This window comes from Callithrix jacchus, chromosome 16, assembly GCF_049354715.1.
Source record: "Callithrix jacchus isolate 240 chromosome 16, calJac240_pri, whole genome shotgun sequence".
NCBI lineage: Eukaryota > Metazoa > Chordata > Mammalia > Primates > Cebidae > Callithrix > Callithrix jacchus.
Window position 1 is genome coordinate 59,361,000 of NC_133517.1, and position 20,002 is coordinate 59,381,001.

Consider the following 20,002-nt stretch of genomic DNA (forward strand, 5'->3'; position numbering starts at 1 on the left):
CTCCCGACTTCAAGTGATCCTCCTGCCTCAGCCTTCTGAATAGCTGAGATTACAGGCATGTGCCACCATGCCTGGCTAATTTTGTATTTTTAGTAGAGACGGAGTTTCTCCATGTTGGTCAGGCTGGTCTCGAACTCCTGACCTCAAGTGATCCAGCTGTCTCAGCCTACCAAAGTGCTGGGATTATAGGCGTGAGCCACCATGCCTGGCCTATTTGTTTTTATTAATTATTTTTAAATGTATGCATAACTCAGATTTACTTCAGAGTTAAATATTAGAAGTGTTTTAGGTCTTTATTTAGAAGTTTATTGGTGTTTTCGGGATCAGAAGTATGCCATAGGAACTTAACTCTTGTTTATAGCAATTAACTTATAGTTAAAACTGATTCTATTATGCATCCTTTTAATCGTGTTATAGGTCAATGATTCCAGCAACCTATTAATGATGTTAAATGAGGACTTACTCTATATAGATTAATAGATGAATGATTCATTTCAGGAAGAAAAGATAACATGTTTGTGTACGTATTCAGAGTGCAATCTGTTTTGCTGATGTCACACAGAGTTTGTTAGTGGACTGAGAGGTCAAGGGAGTGCCCTGGGCATGAGGTCAAGGTTCGTTTCTTGTCCTGGCCCACGGCCCTGCTCCTGGAAACTCAGCAACCTAATTAGTCCCCTGCTCCCTTCAAGGATCAGAAAAACATCAGGCCCTATGCTGGAGGTTTTAGGTGCTTTATCTCTTTAATCCTATAAACAATCTCACAAGCTCTATGCCACAGAGAAAATCTGAGGCACTAAGTAAAAGAATTTATTAAAGATCACAAGCCTTATTAAAGGCAACATTCAAAGCCAGCTCAGTCTGATTTCAAAGTCCATGCTCTGTCTTGCTGTCTGTGCAAGGAGTTTTAAATCATTATGTTTAGGTGCCCATCATTTAAGCAATGCTTTAAAATGGCTAAATTTCAAAGATTCTGCAACCTGAGACTTGTAGAATATTTAAAAAATCCAGGTGACTTCCAAGGGCAGTGCAACCTTGCAAACATAGGGTTATTTGGTTCTCAGTTATGCCCTGACATCTAGTGTCCACACAGTGTATAGCAGTTACAAAGAGTACAGGCCAGAGACAGTCTAAAAACAGCTGGTGGAAACAAGTTTGAAACATGACACAGACTTTTTCTTCTGTGGGGTGTGTGTGTGTGCATGTCCATATGTGTGTTTGCATATATATGTATGTGTATGTATGCATATGTAGGTATGCATGTATATTTATAGGTTAGTGCATCTTCATTAGAGTTATGATTTAACTACAGAGAATCTGAACTGTTGGAGGAGAAATTTATCACTCACTGTCTGAACCTCTAGTGTTATCATTATTAGGTTTGGTTGCAGATTGTCTTTCAGGCTTTTATTTCTTCACATATTAACTTATGTTCTTGTGAATATAAATCTCAGGTCCTCAACTCGCAGGTGCAATTATATCACATATCTCTATTTTTTTTAACTTACATTTTATTTAATTGTACTTTAGATTCTGGGGTACATGTGCAGATTAGGCAGAATTATTGCATAGGTATACATATGGCAATGTGGTTTGCTGCTTCCACCCCCCCATCACCTACATCAGGCATTTCTCCCCATGTTATCCCTCCCCGACCTCCCCACCCCACTGCTGTCCCTACCTTGGCCTCCCCCAAAAGATGCCAGTGTGATGCTCCCTCCCTGTGTCCATGTGTTCTCATCATTCAACACCTGCCTATGAGTGAGAACATGCAGTGTTTGATTTTCTGTTCTTGTGTCAGTTTTCTGAGAATGATGGTTTCCAGATTCATCCACGTCCCTGCAAAGGACACAAACTCATTGTTTTTTGTGGCTTCATAGTATTCCATGGTGTGTATGTGCTACATTTTTTGGTCCAGTCTATAATTGATGGGCATTCAGGTTGGTTCCAGGTCTTTGTTTGTCCAAACATGCAGTTTCCTCTAAGCCTTTGGTTATCCATATTTATGTTGTAAGCCCCAAAAATCTGAGCTATGTCTCGGTTAATTTAGAAAGTTTATTTTACCAAGGTCGAGGACATGTGCCTGTGACAGCCTCAGGAGGTCCTGATCGCATATGCCCAAGGTGGTCAGAACACGGTTTGGTTTCATGCATTTTAGGGAGATGTGAGATATCAGTCAAGATATGTATAAGATGAACATCGGTTCAGTCAGGAAAGGCAGACAATTGGAAGCAGGGAGGGGGCTTCCAGGTCATAGGCAGATAAGAGACAGAGGGTTGCATTCTTTTGAGTTTCTGATTAGCCCCTCCAAAAGAGGTAATCAGATATGCATTTATCTCAGTGAGCAGAGGGGTGACTTCTGAATGGGAGGCAGGTTTACCTGAAGCAGTTCCAAGCTTGGCTTTTCCCTTTAGCTTAGTGATTTTGGGGGTCCAGGATATATTCCTTTTACAATGTCACATTTTAGGACCAGCCTCTCCTTGCAGCTTCTGTGTTAAGCTTGAGGCTAGGACTCTGGTGTGCCAGATACATTCATCTTCCTAGAAGAACAAAGGCAGTCACTCTCAGAGGTGAGAAGCTCACCACCAGGCTTCTCTCCATGGACACTGGACCTCAGCCTTCTCAATCCCCCAGACTCCTTTCCCAGAAATATCTGTACCCCCACTCCAAACTAGAAGCTTTTCTTGAAGCCCTTCATCACTTACAGAGCATTTTGGTGATTCTTTAACCCCAGATCAAAAGCATGAGTGATAAAGAACTAATTTCTCTTTCCTCAAGAACCCAGTTACCTTAATATTTATGCCTTGCCATGATGTTATCAGAAATATTTGCATTCCATTCTTCCAGTGTAAGGAAAAAGGGAAATAAAAAGTTTACATTTCTATGTTAAAATAACAGCATTTGCTGGGAACCGTGGCTCACACCTGTAGTCCCAGCTTCTCAGGAGGCTAAGCTGGGAGGTTCGCTTGAGCCGAGGAGTTTGAGGCTACAGTGAGCTATGACTGTGCCTCCTGTCACTGCACTCCAGCCTGAGTGACAGAGTGACACACTGTCTCTAAAAGGAAAAAAACAACTAACTAAACCCATAATAGCATTTGTTCATGGTCTGTGACAGAACTATGGTGTATTAGTGTGTTTTCATGCTGCTGATAAAGACATACTCGAAACTGGGTAATTTATACAGAAAAAGAGGTTTAATGGCCTCTCAGTTCCATGTGGCTGAGGAGGCCTCACAATCATGGTGGGAGTTGAACGGCACATCTTAACATGGCCGCAGGCAAAGAGAGAATGAGAACCAAGCAAAAGGGCTTTCCTTTATAAAGCCATCAACTCTCGTGAGACTTACTCACTAGCATGAGAACAGATGGATCGGAGAAACCTCCCCCATGATTCAATTATGTCCCACCAGCTCCTTCCCACAACATATGGGAATTATGGGAGCTGCAATTCAAGATAAGATTTGGGGTGGGGACATAGCCAAACCATATCACGTGGCCTAAGCATGTGTCCTGTGTCAGGCACTCTGCAAATTCTGTCTTTGTGTGTGCTCCCCCTATGCTCATGCCATGTCTCTCTATCCCAATGCAACTGGGAGATTTGCCTAAAGCCTGAAGAGTTGGTCAGATTGTCTGGTGTTGAGTCTTCCCCCTAACAATTAGTAACTGTGTAAAATTGCGCAAAGGGGTTGGAATTTTTCCTCCATAGGATTGCCATGACCAGTGGATTGATCAGTCCCTAAAACTCTTAAAAGAGCAACTGGCACAAAGGCATTCTGAATGCATGTTAGCTAACGCTTTTCATTAGTATCTGACTCTAAATCCATTCTTTCAATTAGATCCTTTGCTACCCTCATTTTTCTATAATTACAAGAGTGAAACCAATTATCTGCTATTTTGGAAACTGACTTACTTTCTGCGCTCCTTGTTTTCTGTCTTAACTGTCTGAGATGAATCTGATAATTTTTTTTTTTATTCCAAGAATCGATGACCTGTTAACTGTGATATAAAGACCAGATGACTCATTTATACAAGGCGTTCAAGTTCACCTATGGCATGGGTTCTCTCCCTGTCTGACTTCATACCCCAACACCTCACTCTTGTTCCATCCAGGTGGGAATAAGCCAATACCCAAGCAGAGTGTGCACTCAGCCTCCCAGGCCTTTGTCCACACCATTCCCTGTGCCTGGTGTGGTTCATTTGCTCCTTTCTGAAGAAGCTCATTTCATATTCCCCAGCAGTCCCATTCTTTTATTGTTTTGAAGACTTTTTAAGAGACATTTTAGGTTCCCAGTGAAGGAAAATAAAGAGGAAGATACAGAGATTTCCTGCATACCTCCTGCCACCACACCTACATAGCCTTCTTCGTCATCAACATCTCCCACCTGAGTGGTACCTTTGTTACGGCAGATGCATCTCCACTGACACATCATCATCACCCAAAGTCCCTAGTTTGCATCATTCTTCATGTTGCACATTCTGTGGGTTTGGGCAGATATATAATGAGTGACATGCATCCACTCTTATAATATCATACACAGGAGTTCACTCCTCTAAAAATCCTCTGTGCTCAGTATATTCATCCTTCCTTCTCCCCAGTGCCTGGCAACCACTGATCTTTTTACTTTATTCATAGTTTTGCCAGAGTCCATGTTATTTTGGCAGAAGAGATAGCTGTATCTGTGTATATTTCCCAATATTTTGCAAATGCCTTAAAGGCGGAGACTGGTTCACTGTTATAACTAGTACTCACTTTCCCTCTTCCTAAGCCACTGCCTAGGAAAGGGATTTTTTACATAGAATATGTCAAAGTACTGTTTATGGTATGAAATGATATTGAAGCAACTGTTTTTCAAACCAATGCAAACAATAAAGAGCACACTACTATTTGTTTTGCTGGGTTTCTGTTCTGTTCTCAATTTATTGCCTATGCACTAGCCATGATGCCAGCTTTGGGGCTGCAGAGATTCATATAACACAAACTCTTCTCTCCAGAGTTGACAACAGATGCACAAAAAGATCACAGTATGGCAATAGGATGTGTCACACTGCGTGTTTGTAGAAGGGAGGCTTGGAATTTGTTAGAGAACGTCTAACTTGCTGTAGGCTGTGGGAAGGGTCTCCTAGAGAGAGAGAAATTTGTTCAGTCTCCCAGGATGCGAAGACTGTGTCCTGTTAAGGAAGAGATCCATTATGTCCTTGTTGCCATCATAAACTTCATTCAAAAGCATCACATCTGAATGCTTCCTGCAGTCTCTAAGTAGTGTCTGGGTTTACTTCATGATCACATTCAATAGTGATTGCATTGATTTAACTTCTAATAAGATGACATGGAGGATTCAAACTATTTAAAGAAAATAATAATCCAGTTCTCTTTTTTTTTGTTTGGTGTATATGCAAATTGAATAACATGTCAGATGACTTTATTGAGAGCCATGGTACAGACAGACATGGGAGGTTATTGTTTTTGTCTAGTCACGAATTCTTAAAAGGGAGGGAGAGAGGCAGAGAGAGAGAGAGAGAGAGAGAGAGAGAGAGAGAGAGAGAAGGGAAGAAGAGATAAGAGATTGAGAGAGATAATGGCTTATCTAAGAAAAAACTAGGAAAAAGATTGTCTTTGGCTTCTCACCATCTGATTTTGAAGATCACAATGATTCTGGGAGCTTCCCTGTGGTCTGAATGCCACAAAGGATAGTTTATCCGAATAGAACTCAAGCTTGGCAGTATTTTTCTGAGGAAAGTAGAAATCTTCCTTCCCCAAATGTAACATCATCTTGTATCATGACTCTACTATGATTTATGACTGTAGAGCATTACCTTTACTTTGAATCTTTCCATTGTAGAGTTGAGGGAAGTGACCTCCAATAGGGTAAGAGCTTTTTGAAGTTCCACAGTTGTCCAAGGTCTCACAGCTGGTAAATGGCAATGTTGGAATCGAAGATCAGGCTTTTCTGGCTCTAAAGCTCTCTTTTACTCTGTAAATATTGTGCATAAGATGGAGAAATGTTTTAATGTTTACAAGTGGGGGTTATTATAAGTACTTTGATAAAAGGATGACAAGTGTTTTGTTTGTGTCGTGCAGTTTTAACACTAACTATCCAGAGGTCAAACTTCGCCAGGGCACAATCCCGGACGAACTTGACCTTTAAATACCAGACACCAGCTCAGGGGTTCCCAGGCCACCCATATTCTGAACAACTGGCTACAAATTGTGGGTTTCCTTAACCCCTTCAGGTTCAATAATTTGTTAGAATGACTCACAGAACTTAGGAAAGCATCATACATACAATTACATTTTTATTATAGATACAAGTAACATCCAGTTAAAAAGGAGATCCATAGGATGAGGTCTGAGGAGTCTCACACATAAACTGTCTGTGTCCTCGGGAGTGACCAACCTCCAGGCACACCAGTCTGTATGTATCGTCACCAGAGACACTCAGCTAAGCCTCAGAATTCAGTTTTTACTGGAGCTTCATTGTGACCAGAATACATCCCCAGGCTACTCTTGCCCAGAAATCAGGCTGGTATTACTTGACTGACATCTTAACCCTCTCATCAGGTGGCTGGTCTTTCCGGCATGGCCATCCTCCATCCTGAATTAACTTATTAACATGAAGTGTTTAGGGATTCGTCATGAGTCTCTGGTTAGCAGAAACTATCAAGATGCATGTAACAAAGACACTCTTACCATTTGAGAAATTCTAAGAATTTAGAGAGTATCTCTTAGGAATTAGGAATGAAAAAAAGCCAAATTCTTTATTATACAGTTAGACATTTGGATGACTTGTAAACATAAATTCTTATACTATAATTTTCTTTCTTTTTTTTGTAGGGCATAACTTGAGTGTTTATCCTAATTTTGATGTTCCAGTGACAAGTCCTACAATAATGAATCTAAAAGAGAAAGAAGATAATTGTATGGTAAATAGCAATTTATCTTTTAGGGAAGACCTTGGCTTGTCTGCCATAAAACCATCCCAAGTGGATTCTGATGAAGAAGTTACCAGGTGTCCAGAGCTGGCTGAGAATGCGGCCACACAAAATCATACGGATATGTGCTCTGACTTTCAGGTGTATATGACAATTGGTGAATTTCAAAGCAAAGCAGGTGTGCCTGAAGATGAATGTTGGACTAGCCAAACATCTGATGCTGGGACATATCCCATGGCAGATGTGGACACTTCTAGAAGGAGTCCAGGCCCAGAGGATGAACAGGCCCCAGTGCTGACCTACATTGATATAAAATCTAGCAATAAGAACCCCTCCAGAGCTGAACCTCCGGTGGCCTTCAATGCTCAGCATGAGAATAGGAGCTCTAGAGATAAGCATGGATTAGACAGGACTGGGCTAAGCAAAGTGGTAGCAGGTGGAAGCCACCCAAACACCATCTCATCGGACAAAACAGCTCTCCATGAATTAAGTACTCTTGGAAAGGGAGCAGACCAAGAGGGGAAGATGGTGCTGCTAGGCTTGAAGCTCATCCCCTCTGAGCCCTGTGACCCACTAAGTTCTACCCTGAGGGAGCCCTTAGATGTCAGGTCCTCCCTAAAGGATTCTCATACAGAAGAGCAGGAGGAACTCTCTGTGCTCTCCGGGGTCATCAAGAGATCTTCATCCATCATATCTGATTCAGGCATCGAGAGTGAGCCAAGCTCTGTTGCCTGGTCAGAGGCCCGAAGCAGGGCCCTGGAGTTGCCCAGTGATCGGGAAGTCTTGCACCCGTTTGTTCGAAGACATGCCCTCCACCGGAACTCCCTAGAGGGTGGACACACAGAAAGTAACACGAGTCTGCCAAGTGGCATCCAGGCTTCTCTTACCTCTATTAGCTCTTTACCTTTTGAGGAGGATGAGCGGGAGTTGGCACTCACTAAGTTAACCAAGTCCGTATCTGCTCCCCACATCAGTAGCCCAGAGGAGGCCGCTGAGGATATAGACACCAAGCAGCAAGACAGAGGTTTTGCTGAACCTTCAGATGTGCACAGCAGGAGCCAAGGTTCCCCTGGACCTTGCTCTCAACTTTGCGGTGACTCTGGAACACAGGATACTGGAGTGGACCATCCCCTGGTGGAGATAGTTTTAGATGCTGACAACGAGCAGAGCCCAGGGGACAAAGACAGCCCCAAAGGGAAAGGGAAGCAGTTTGAAGCTCAAGGAGACTGTCTTCTTGATGGCAGGACTGAGAACACTCCAGGTATTGAAACCAAAGGTCTTAATTTAAAAATACCACGTGTCATAGCACTCGAAACCCCCAGGACCAGATCTCTTCATAGAGCACTAATGGAAACCCCAAAGGGCAAGCCTAAAGACTTGAAGATGGGTCAGACGGCTCTTTCTAACAGTGGCATCTCAGAGGCTGAGGGTATCTCCCAGCATAAGGTGCCGGAATTGAGTCATACATCAGCTGCTGATGCCACCAACTTGAACTCAACAGGCCAGCGAAGCCAAAGTGGTTCACCTTGTGTTATGGATAACACAGCATTTGATAGAGGAGTGACTGCCTTCCCGGAGGTTAAACATAAAGCAGGCCCTGTGTGCCCCACTGTGACCCATTCCGTTCATTCCCAGGTTTTGAAAAACCAAGAGCTGAAGGCAGGCACTTCCATCACAGGGTCCCACCTGACCTCTGCAGAGACCTTCACTCTGGACAGCCTGAAGGCTGTGGAGGTTGTTAACTTATCTGTGTCTTGCACTGCCACATGTCTCCCTTTCTCATCTGTGCCTAACGAGACCCCTGCCAGGGCTGGATTCTCCTCCAAACAGACCCTGTTTCCCATCACTCATCAGCCTTTGGGATCCTTTGGAGTTGTTTCTACCCATTCCAGCACGCTGGATGAGGAAGTGCGGGAAAGGATGTTTAGGTAAGCTGGCTGATGGGCTTACCTTTCCCACAACAGTCTTTTAGATTTTTCTACATGTATCTCCACTTCATGCATACTATTTCAAAATTTCGATATGTGTCATTATCTGATTTAAATAAAGTAATATATATCATAGTACAGATAATACGTGATATTATATATATTTAATTCATATCATAGGAATTAAGAATGCAGAATACTGGAAGGAAGTAAACATGATCACTAGGTCTACCTCCATATGTAACCACCATGTATATTCTTCTGCATTTTTTCCATGTGAATCTATATCTATTTATGCTTTTTATATAAAAATAAGATCATTCTGTACAAATGCAATTGTAAATGTTTAAATTAATAACATCTTATAAATATCTTGTTATGTTTATAAATCTGTATTATAAAATCATTTTAATGATTATACAATATTCTCTTACATGAACATACCATGATTTATTAACCAAATCCTTTACAATGAACCTTTAAATTTCATTCAATTTTTTTTTTTTTGGAAATGGAATCTCACTCTGTCACCAGGCTGGAGTGCAGCTCCACAATTTCAGCTCACTGCATCCTCTGCCTCCAGGGTTCAAGCGATTCTCCTGCCTCAGCCTCCTGAGTAGCTGGGATTTCAGATGTGTGCCACCACGCTCAGCTAATTTTTGTATTTTTAGTAGAGATGGGATTTCACCATGTTGACCAGGATGGTCTCAATCTCCCGACCTGGTGATCTGCCCGCCTCTGCCTCCCAAAGTGCCGGAATTATAGGTGTGAGCCACTGCAGGCAGCCAATTTTGTTCAATTTTTATTATGAATATCATAACTCTCTTATGAATAACATTGTTTCTCTACCTTTGCACGTTTAGAAAGCGGAGTTCTTTAAGAGCCTTTGGGGAATACAGTTCTTCATCAGATTTGATCCCTAAGCACCCTTTACCATTGTGTGACTTTTAAGTTTACCTTTGTAATGCCAGAATGCATTTCTTCATCCTCGTGTAGAGTTTACATTCATATTGCTCCCCCATTTATAAACTATCTGATTAGGTATATAATAGAATCATTTTATCAAAACATGCCATCTTATTTACCCTTTTGCAAAATGCTAAAGAGTTACTTGTTAGTGTTGTCTCCAAAAGAAATTGCCACAGGCAGGCAAACATTAGGTCTTTTGTTTGTTGAAGAATATTAAATACCTATCATATGGTACTTGTTGTTAATTCAATGAGTACATAGTAGACATAGCAGATGCTGTCCAATGCCTGCCTGGCCAGGAATTCCTGGCTTTTATTGTACCTGCAGTCTAACAGAGAGACACATGAGAAAAGGAAATGAGGGCAGTGACTGGGTAAATGTGATGTTTCATGTGTGCGTGGTGGAGCCAGAAAGAAAAGCACCTAATTTGACTGGGGGTAGTGAGTGTGAATAGGGATGGTGTTCAAGCAAAGCTTCCTAGAGAAGTGGACACCTGCTCTGAGAAGAAAATGTAAGATACAATGAGGATGAAGTTGAGGCTAATAACAGATAATAACAGAGATACTAAGTGTCAAAGTTGAGATTCTGACCTTGGCAGTCTGACTCCTGAGTCCAGTCCCTTCAGCATCATCTTGCCAGGTAACAAAAGTACGTCACAGCCAAATGAGAAAGGCATCTCAGGCATACAGGCCCTCATGCACCAAGGGATTGAAGTAAGCGAAGTCATGTAGTTCATGCAGGAAATTATAAGAAATGTGATCTTTGTGGAGGCTGGACATGCAAGGAGTGATACTGGAGAAGCAGGGAAGGTCAAGCCATGGTGGGCCTGGGTGTCAATCAAGTCAAGAAGCTCTCACTGTTTAAAGATTGCATGGGGACATGGGGCCGGATAGAATCTTTGGTGTCTTGTCACTCTTCCTCCTGTCCAATGCAGGAATCACATAAGAATCTGGAGAATCGAAACCCATAGAGGCTTTAGTTTTCATAGAGTGCTTTCCTGCCTTCTTGTTCAGAGAAAGCAAAGCTTCCGTCACTAGCCTCTCCCCTGGGGTCTCAGGTCAGCATTTGCCACTCAGCAGGCACTTAGCCTGTGGGTGCTCAGCCCTCCTACATACCAGCCCAGCTCATTTCCTGTTCAACATGAAATACACAGCTTGGCTTGTGATTAACTAGTATATTCTCCAGTTTTTATCAGGCCAAAGAAAAATTTAAAAAAGAACTGAAGATTGAAGGATTTCTGTACAGCGACTTAACTGTACTAGCTTCTGATATACCATATTTCCCACCAGAGGAAGAAGAAGAAAATTTGGAAGATGGAATTCACCTGGTTGTCTGTGTCCATGGTCTGGATGGTGAGTTCTAAAGCCAGTTTTCTCTTCACAATTCTTTAATATATACAATTGATAGTATTTATGCATTTAAATTAATAAATGAGGTCTTCATTCAACAAAATGTTCAATTAGCAACTGTGGAATGACAGTAATTATGAAGAGTCCAAGGAAATGGCATGGCCTCGCTCTTAAAGAAAATAGCTCGGGCTGGGCACGGTGGCTCACGTCTGTAATCCCAGAACTTTGGGAGGCTGAGGCGGGCAGATCTTGAGGTCAAGAGATTGAGACCAAGGTGAAACCCCATCTCTACTAAAAAATACAAAAAGTAGCTGGGCATGGTGGCACGTGCCTGTGGTCCCAGCTACTCAGGAGGCTGAGGCGGGAGAATTGCCTGAACCCAGGAGGCGGAGGTTACAGTGGGCCGAGATCACTCTACTGCACTCCAGCCTGGCGTCAGAGCAAGACTCTGTCTCAAAAAAAAAAAAAAAAAAGAAAAGAAAAGAAAAGAAAAAGAAAATATCTCTGTGTCACAAAAAAATCTGTTAAGTTAATAAAATACATTAATGAATGAATATAGTGAAGGAGGGAATGGAATAAATCACTACATAAATAAATGGTAAAAAGGATTAATAGAATGAGTGTACAAAGTAAAAAAGGAAATGGAGTGAATTAATGGATGAAATGAATGTATTATGGGAATTAATTTATTACAGTAATTTGAATGCATGAATTCATGGAATTCATGAGTCTACACAATGGTCTGAATAAAGGAAGAAATGGAGAGGAATGAGTGTATGTATTCATTTTGAGGAACTCAGGTTAGTGGCCCAAACTATTTTGCCACCTGTTTTTATTTACCTCCCACATATAGGATACCTTTTACACACCAGGGAGTTCACTAGGTTCTGGGACTTGCAGGAACAAAAAGAACTTTCTCACTCATCAGCTCAATGTCATGCATGACCAGTCTGTTTCTCTCACATATATGACACTAAAGTAAAATGAGACAAGACTCTCAATATCTCTGTTAAAATAAGAAATCTGATCATGCTATAGGCAATTGTTTTCCATCATGCACGGGAAAGATGAGGCATGTTATAAGGACAGAGCAGCTTCACCCATTTTGTACCATCAGAAAATGGAGCCATGGATTATGTTATCAACTGGGCAATAAGTCATGAAAACCACAACGCATACCAAGCACAGGGTGCTTTGGAAGATCCCTTCTCTAGTTCAAGGTGCATATGTCTAAACTCTGCAGAATTTTCAGGATCCACTTGTTCAAATTCAATTTCCAAGGGCTTATTTGTATTAACAGAGAGTTGAGCACATTGATAACAGTTATTAGTATTTGCACAGCTCTTCATGTTGTACAAAAAACTCAAGATTTTTATTCTTATAAATGTTCTCAGTTTATTAATAACATCTTATTAAATCATATTTTCTGAAATTTTAGTTGCAGAAAGTTCCCTTTCCCTCAGTAGCTGAAGGAGAGAGGGCCGTTTCCACCCCTTACTGAACACTTTATGCTGAATAGAAACCTTGCAGCTTTTTTTTTTTTTTTTTGCTAAGGCAGGCCCTGGAAAATCATTAGGGAGCTTTAAACAATAGAAACAGTGGGACCAAAGAGCCTAAGTTTACTGAAAAAAATGAGAGGGAATGAATAAAAATTAACTTCACAACACAAAATGCAGATTTCCTTAAAAAAAGAAATGACTAGCCAGGCGCAGTGGCTCACACATGTAATCCCAGCACTCTGGGAGGCCAAGGCAGGCAGATCACTAGGTCAGGAGATCGAGACCATGCTGGCAAACATGGTGAAACCCGGTCTCTACGAAAAAGACAAAAACTTAGCTCGATGTGGTGGCGGGCACCTGCAGTCCCAGCTACTCAGGAGGATGAGGCAAGAAAATCACTTGAACCCGGGAGCTGGAGGTTGCAGTGAGCTGAGAGATCACACCACTGCACTCCAGCCTGGGCAACAGAGTGAGACTCTGTCTCAAAAAAACAAAATATATATATATAAATAAATAACCATTTTGTGACTGTGAGCCTGCAAGTTTTGGCATGTGCTCTGACAGGCCACTGACACAGGTGGCATTTGGGCATGTCTGAGTCATCCTTAAGCATTAGGGAGAACCCCAAACACCTAGAGTTCCCCCAATTCCATGTGGCACTTTTACCCTCCTTTGAATCATTGGGTAGTTTCATAAAGAATGATACTTTCACTCACAGTTTGCTAACTATTTTGGAACCATGACCCGTGGGGTATATTTACATGGTAGGTAATTTATATATCCAGATAACCAGCTTCTGACTTTCAACTCTACAGGGAACTTTTAAGAAATAGGACAAAATGTATTAAGATGTAATTGAACCCCTGCGACCAGCATTAAATTTACGCCTCACTATACTTGCATATAGACTCGATTCTGTTGTATGATTTTTTATTGTGGGAATGCATTTCCCGTGTGCTTTGTGCATTGACAGCCGTACATCCTTAACCCTTCATTCCCTTCCCTCATGGCCACTGCTCTGCCTCCATGGAGTTAGCTCTGCCGTGACTCTTGTTCCCAACAGAGTCCTATTCTACTTAGATAACTGTGCCTACTTGGATATAGGGAGAGGTTTGCAGATTACCTGTAAATAGCAGCACTGGATAGTCTTCTTCAGCAAGAACTGAAGGCAGGGCTGGTAGGGGTCACATTGTGCCTCATCAGCCATTAGAAGCAACCACTTGCAAAATGGAATTTGCTGTGGAAGAAGGGGAGGTGGTGTACCTCCCACTGTTCCTGCATGCAGGGTGTTCACAAGGCACATGCTTATGGATAAGGGATAACTCCTTCGAGGTGAGGCCGCTAGAAGGGACCAAACTGCATGTGTGGGGCTGAGGGTTGGCAGGAAAGCTGGGGTTTCTAGTTGTTTTACTTGTTTTTATTATCTGCTTAACCAAAAAATGAGAAAACCCAGTAGAAATGGGGGAAGAGGGAGAGAGAAAGAAATCTCTTGTGTATCAACTTTTTATATGACTAATTATGGGACTGGGGTGGGGGCAATCTGTCATTTTTAGGGAACAGTGCAGACCTCCGGTTGGTAAAGACCTTCATAGAACTGGGGCTCCCTGGAGGAAAACTGGACTTCCTAATGTCTGAAAAGAATCAGGTATGATGATAAAAATATCAGAACTGGAAGAACCCTGCTTGCTTCTATGAGCCTCCTAAATGTGCCACAATAATTTATGGACACACACAGATAAGAGGAGACCTTGTAAAGCAATGCTGGCCAGGGGCTTGGATGGGTTGGAAAGAAAAGACTTACCATTTTATTTTGGGAAGGTGAGGAAAGGGTAAGAAATGTGAACATGTGAATTAGTTGACTGGAGCCTTTGCCCTCACAAGGCATTAGCATGGGTGGCAGGTAAAAGCATCAATTACTTGGGTAATGGCTCACTTCCCCACTGTTGGCACTCAGTTCTGCTGCCTTTACTTGGGCACCTGCTCTATGCAAAGTTGTGCACCATGTGGTACACAGAGGTACGGATGTGAGGGAGAGAGAAGAGAATGACGTTCTGGAGCATCTGAGTACTCTGTACCTGTTTCCCCATTTCATCTTCATGGCAGTTCTATTACTGGTTGATAACCACCATCTCCTCACAGGAGAGGGAACAGAGCTTCTGAGAGTTAGGCAGGGTCCATGTCAGTCTGTCCTAGAGAAGAAGATAGCATATGTGATCTCCAGGAAGATAATTCCTGTGTGCACCTAACTTTAATATGTGTACAAATCTGACTCAGTCCTAAGGATAGGCAGGCACAGTGGCTCGCACCTATAATCCCAGCACTTTGGGAAGTCGAGGCAGGCAAATCTCTTTAGCCCAGGAATTTAAAACCAGCCTGGGCAACAAAGTGAGACCCTTTCTCTACCAAAAGAAAGAAAAAACAAAAAACCAATACAAAAATTAGCTTGATTTGATGGTACATGCCTATATTCCCAGCTACTTGGGAGGCTGAGGTGAGAGGATGACCTGAGCCCAAGGAGGTCAAGGCTGAAGTGAACTGTGATTGCACCCCTACACTCCAACCTGGGTGAAAGAGCAAGACCCTGTCTCAAAAAAAGAAAAAGAAGAGAGGATGGCCAGGGCATTCAGAGGAGGGAGCAGGGAAGTGGGTGAGCAGCACTTGCTAACTTTGTGTTTGTGATTTGTGCTAGTGAGGTTTTCTTTTCAGGGAAGATAAGAATTGTTAGCAAGGAGATCTGGTCAGGAAATAATCCTTCCTTCCGCGTGTGCACATCCAGCAGCTTTCTGATGTGACTTCATGGCTTCTGGGTCCAACCTGGAAACCTCAGGTCTTTAGAGCTGGACCTTTCCATGGTTCACTTCATTGCAGGCGTGGGCCACTTGGTATTGATTATGTTCCACTATGATTATTGTTATTACTTTTTGAAAGTCATCTCATCAGCAGATCCACTTGCAATATATATTAATACACTTTTAAATGCCTTGGTTGGGGAGTTCCTGATATTGCTTTTTCAACCTACTGTGATTTCCAAAGCATAGCCCATCATGGTCAACTCAGGCCTTATAATTATAGCCATTTGTTTAAATAATGCATAGGTTGAATTAATATTTTATAGATGAGGGAATAGGCTCTGAAAAGTCGGAGAAAAAAAAGCTTCTCTCTTAAACAATTTTACCTAATTTTTAACATGACGTTAAGGAGGTGGCAACACAATCCCCCTTTCATAAATAAGGTGACCGAGGTTTAGATGGGAAACAACAGGTACATCCCATACGCAGAGAAGCGCATGATGCTTGCTTACTCCAGGAAATCTAAGAGATTTAGCAGTATGCTCTATTCTCTCCCACCTCAAAGCTCATTGGATGGCAGGTGACAGAGACTCCCACAGGCCCTATCCCCCAACATATATACTCCTTTCTTCACCTGCTGGTTATTTGTGAGACATTCTGTTCACTTTTCCTAGCTCTTGGCAGCCCGTGATTTTATAGGACTGCTCCACATATGAGGAACATTTTAAACATTTTTGGATATTGGTCCCAAATCTATTTCTCTGTGACTCCAATTCATTGTTCTAAAAGTTAGTCCTTGAGATATATAAACCAATCTAATACATCTTCCTTGTTCCTGCCCTTCAATATTCAAGGACATGTGTGGCATTCCACCCCTTCCTGGATTCCTCCTGGATCCTTCAACCATCCATCCTAAGATGTGGGTGGCTTTACGATTTTTCCCAAAGCTGACTGCCCTCCGGTCTTGTCCTTGCATCCTCTAAAGGCTGTGCTGCAGAAAGGGAGAGCCTTTCAAGTCACGCCTGTCTTGGTGTGAATCCTGGGTCATGTGAGGTGAACAGGTGGCCTCCTCTCCCAGAGCCTCTTTCTTCCTCTGTGTAGTGGGGGCAGCAATCCCAGGGGTGTGGCAGTTGGCACCACATGCTTGCTATTTCAGTGTTAGCCACCCCGCCAGCTGAGCAGTCCTCAGCATCTCCATGTTTCCTCCTTAGACCCCCAGTCTGTGGGCCTTTTGTCCTGAAGTCACATCTCATCCTGTAGCCCTAACGTCAGAGGTAGGCACACCCCCAGTAGGCACCACGTGTTTAGTAGAAGACAGGCTCTGCTCAGAACCCAGCCTTCACCACAGCCATACCCAGTGGCCTGTTCCTCTCTCTTCTTCCAGATGGACACATTTGCAGATTTTGATACCATGACGGATCGGTTATTGGATGAAATCATTCAACACATTCAGTTGTACAACCTCTCCATATCCCGAATTAGGTAAAAGGAAACCACAGGTAGTTAATGCTGGGGGAAGACGGGGGACATTTTTGAGTGTTTGCTGTATAAAAGTGTGATGTGATGCCTTCTGTATACCGCTGAGCTAAGCTAACTTTTGACTTTTAAGAAATTATTTTTAAAGCAGAAGTAAGTACCAGATCTGTTGTACACATTCGTATGTCATCGTTTATGTCAGGGAGAATAAAAATTTTGTAGTTCTGTAGAAAGAGTATTGGACTTTAAACAAAAATTTCTAGGTTTGAATTCTTGTTTTAACACTCAGAAATTTGAATCTTGTTTCTACCATGTAAAAGATATCTAACCTTTTGCACGGTTTCGAAATCTCTAAACTGCTGTTTTCTTATCTATTAAGTGGAACTAGCACTGAGATGATGTGTAAAAAAGCAGAATGAGTTGCCCACCCCAAAGGGCAGGTTTCAGTCAGGGCTGATTTTATTCCCACACTGTACCAGATATTTCAGTGATTACAGTGCTGGTAAGCAGCTTGCATTTTTTGTGCATTCAAATATGTAGACGTAGTGCTAATCCCTGGTTCACATGCCATTTTGTCTTGAGATAAAAATATTACTTCTTTATTCCACAAATGAAGCCTATAGAGGTTAGGTTAAAAAAAAGAGTCAAAGAACACAAGCTACATAAGGCAGTTTCATAGGCTGACCCTCATTTCTTTTCTTGGCTGGTTTTCTGCTCATGATGAGTAGAAGTGGGGAGGTATAGCCTCTCATACGATAGGCTCTCAATAAATAAGTATTTAACTTGAGAATTGTGGGCCTGTGAGTAGCAGACGGCTGGAGCAGAGCCTGCAGGAGGCAGTCTAACAGCATGGGCTGTGAGCAGGTGGTTCAATATACACAGCGGGTGAAGGAGAGAATGAATGGCGTGTGAGGCCATCCAAAGTCAGGCTGTAAATGACCTCCCAAGCAGGATAAGGACTTGAAACTTGATCCTATAAATGGTGAGGAAATTTTAATGCTGAGAGGTGCCTTTCAGGAAGGACCTTCCCTTCCCCCAGGTGGAATAAGAGCAGGCTGCTCTAACAGCATGAAGCTGGTTGAAATGCTTACACTTCTTCCCTGACTGGGCATAAAGCTCCCATTCACAAAGACCCCATCTCAGGCTTCTCTCAGCCAGGGTTTGGAAACCTGATGAGGATGAGTTGGCAGTCCCCATTCTCTTTGCCAGTTCCCCTAAATTCAGCGGGAGGTGGAGGACGCTGGCCCCTGATGCTTCCAGCACTGCACTCTTGGGCAGCAGCAGCATTCACTGTCAAACTCACGGGTCCCTTTTCTGTCTCTCCACAGCTTCATTGGCCATTCTCTTGGCAACATCATCATCCGATCGGTCCTCACACGGCCTCGGTTCCGGTATTACCTCAACAAACTCCACACGTTCCTGTCACTCTCTGGGCCTCACCTGGGAACCCTGTACAACAACAGCACCCTGGTTAGTACAGGTAAGGATCTTCCAGGACTCATCATTCCTCAGAATTCATCCAGGACCTCCGGGATGTGAAAACAGGGACAGAAGTTCTTTCCCACAGAACCCTGTCACTGTGAAGCCTCTTCCAAGGATGCCATGGAGGCAGGAGACCTGGCCTTAGAGGTGTGACCCTTGTGTCATGGGCTGGGTGAGGTGAGACTAGATGTTTCCCAGGATCCTTTCTGCCTTCAAATCTCTGTCACAAAAAGGCAATGTCCTTGGAGTCCTGGTTGGAAAAGATTGACAAGGCATGGTGTTGTGATGAAGAGAACAAGGACTCTGAATCATGCCACCTGCATGACAAGCCTGTGGTTAAGTCCTGACCAGGACACTTGAGGAAGACTTTGGCCTTGACATTTCATCTCTGTGCTCCTCAGTCTCCCTATTTGTGTAATGGAGATTGTGTGTGTGTCTGTATCTGTGTTAGTGTATATGCGCATATGCACCTACACACCATATATATGTATACATACATATAGCATATACATGCTTGTGTATATATGTATATGTATGTGCATATGTATATGTCAATATGAAATTGACTGGATCAGAGTTCTTTTCCTACATTTACATATGTATCTGTGTACAAGCATGTATATGATATACATATGTGTACATATACATGGTGTGTAGGTACATATGTGCAGGTGTGTATTACAGAATTGTTGAAGATTACACAGAAAGGAAATGAGGTTAGCTAAGATCTGTGGAAGGTCTAATATGTCAGCAAGAGCCAGACAAAGAAAGGCCTCAAATGACTTGAGAAGATGTTAGACTTACCCTGTAGACCTTAGAGATCCTATTCATGAGATTTTGGCTGAGGAGGTGACATGGTTCTGTGTGTGGAAGCCAAAGGAGGGCATTGAGTTTTATACGTAATAACAAATCATTTATTAAATCATGGTCTTAACAAATACCTCAGTAGTCCCTGATGATGCAAACCCATCATGTGGCATTAGGGTCACCCCGATAAGCTTCCTTGCCTTTGCAGTCATCCACACCTCTGCCACCTTCCCCTGTTCCCTCCCAACACTTACACTGTTTTGTCATGACCTTGTCAGTTTAATTTGTTTGCTTTTAAGTTATTTTAGGGCATACTTGTGAACAGGAGTTATCTGACACATTGGCACATAACACATGGAAGTCCTTCCCTCTCACCCTGTCTCTCCTCCCAAACCCAGGAAGCCATTCTTTGGACAGAAACAAATTTGTTAAACCACATTTTCCCCCCACAGTTACAAAGTAATTTTGCAATATTATAAAATATTTTTTAAAAGAGAGACTTTACCAATAATTTCTCCAATCTAACATATCCAGAGAAATTTTATATATTTCATTCTACTTACATTTGCACACACATACTGATATAGCAGTCAGTGTAATATATGTACATACTGTAGCTTGCCTGTTTCCTCCTGTTTCTATCAGATTAATTTGCTTGCTGTGGTTACATAATCCTTACACTTGTCAATGTTAGTGTTTGCCTAAGCACAGCTAAACAGACGAGTTTTTTGTTTGTTTGTTTGTTTGTTTGTTGAGATGGAGTCTTGCTCTTGTTGC

General features: G+C 42.4%; 1 protein-coding gene across 8 annotated transcripts in view; it reads left to right on the forward strand.

The window, feature by feature from the left end:
- Window positions 1-20,002, forward strand: part of FAM135B (family with sequence similarity 135 member B) — a 350,951-nt gene that overhangs the window by 317,491 nt on the left and 13,458 nt on the right. For 6 of the 8 annotated variants that reach the window (XM_054246600.2, XM_078353112.1, XM_002759210.7 and 3 more), the window contains 5 exons: window positions 6,829-8,854; window positions 11,009-11,175; window positions 14,225-14,316; window positions 16,845-16,942; window positions 18,265-18,416. In XM_054246600.2, coding sequence (XP_054102575.1) covers window positions 6,829-8,854; window positions 11,009-11,175; window positions 14,225-14,316; window positions 16,845-16,942; window positions 18,265-18,416 — 2,535 coding nt within the window. Of the gene's footprint in view, window positions 1-6,828; window positions 8,855-11,008; window positions 11,176-14,224; window positions 14,317-16,844; window positions 16,960-18,264; window positions 18,417-20,002 lie in introns of all 8 variants that reach the window. The other 2 variants (XR_013528077.1, XR_013528076.1) reach the window with 1 other exon arrangement.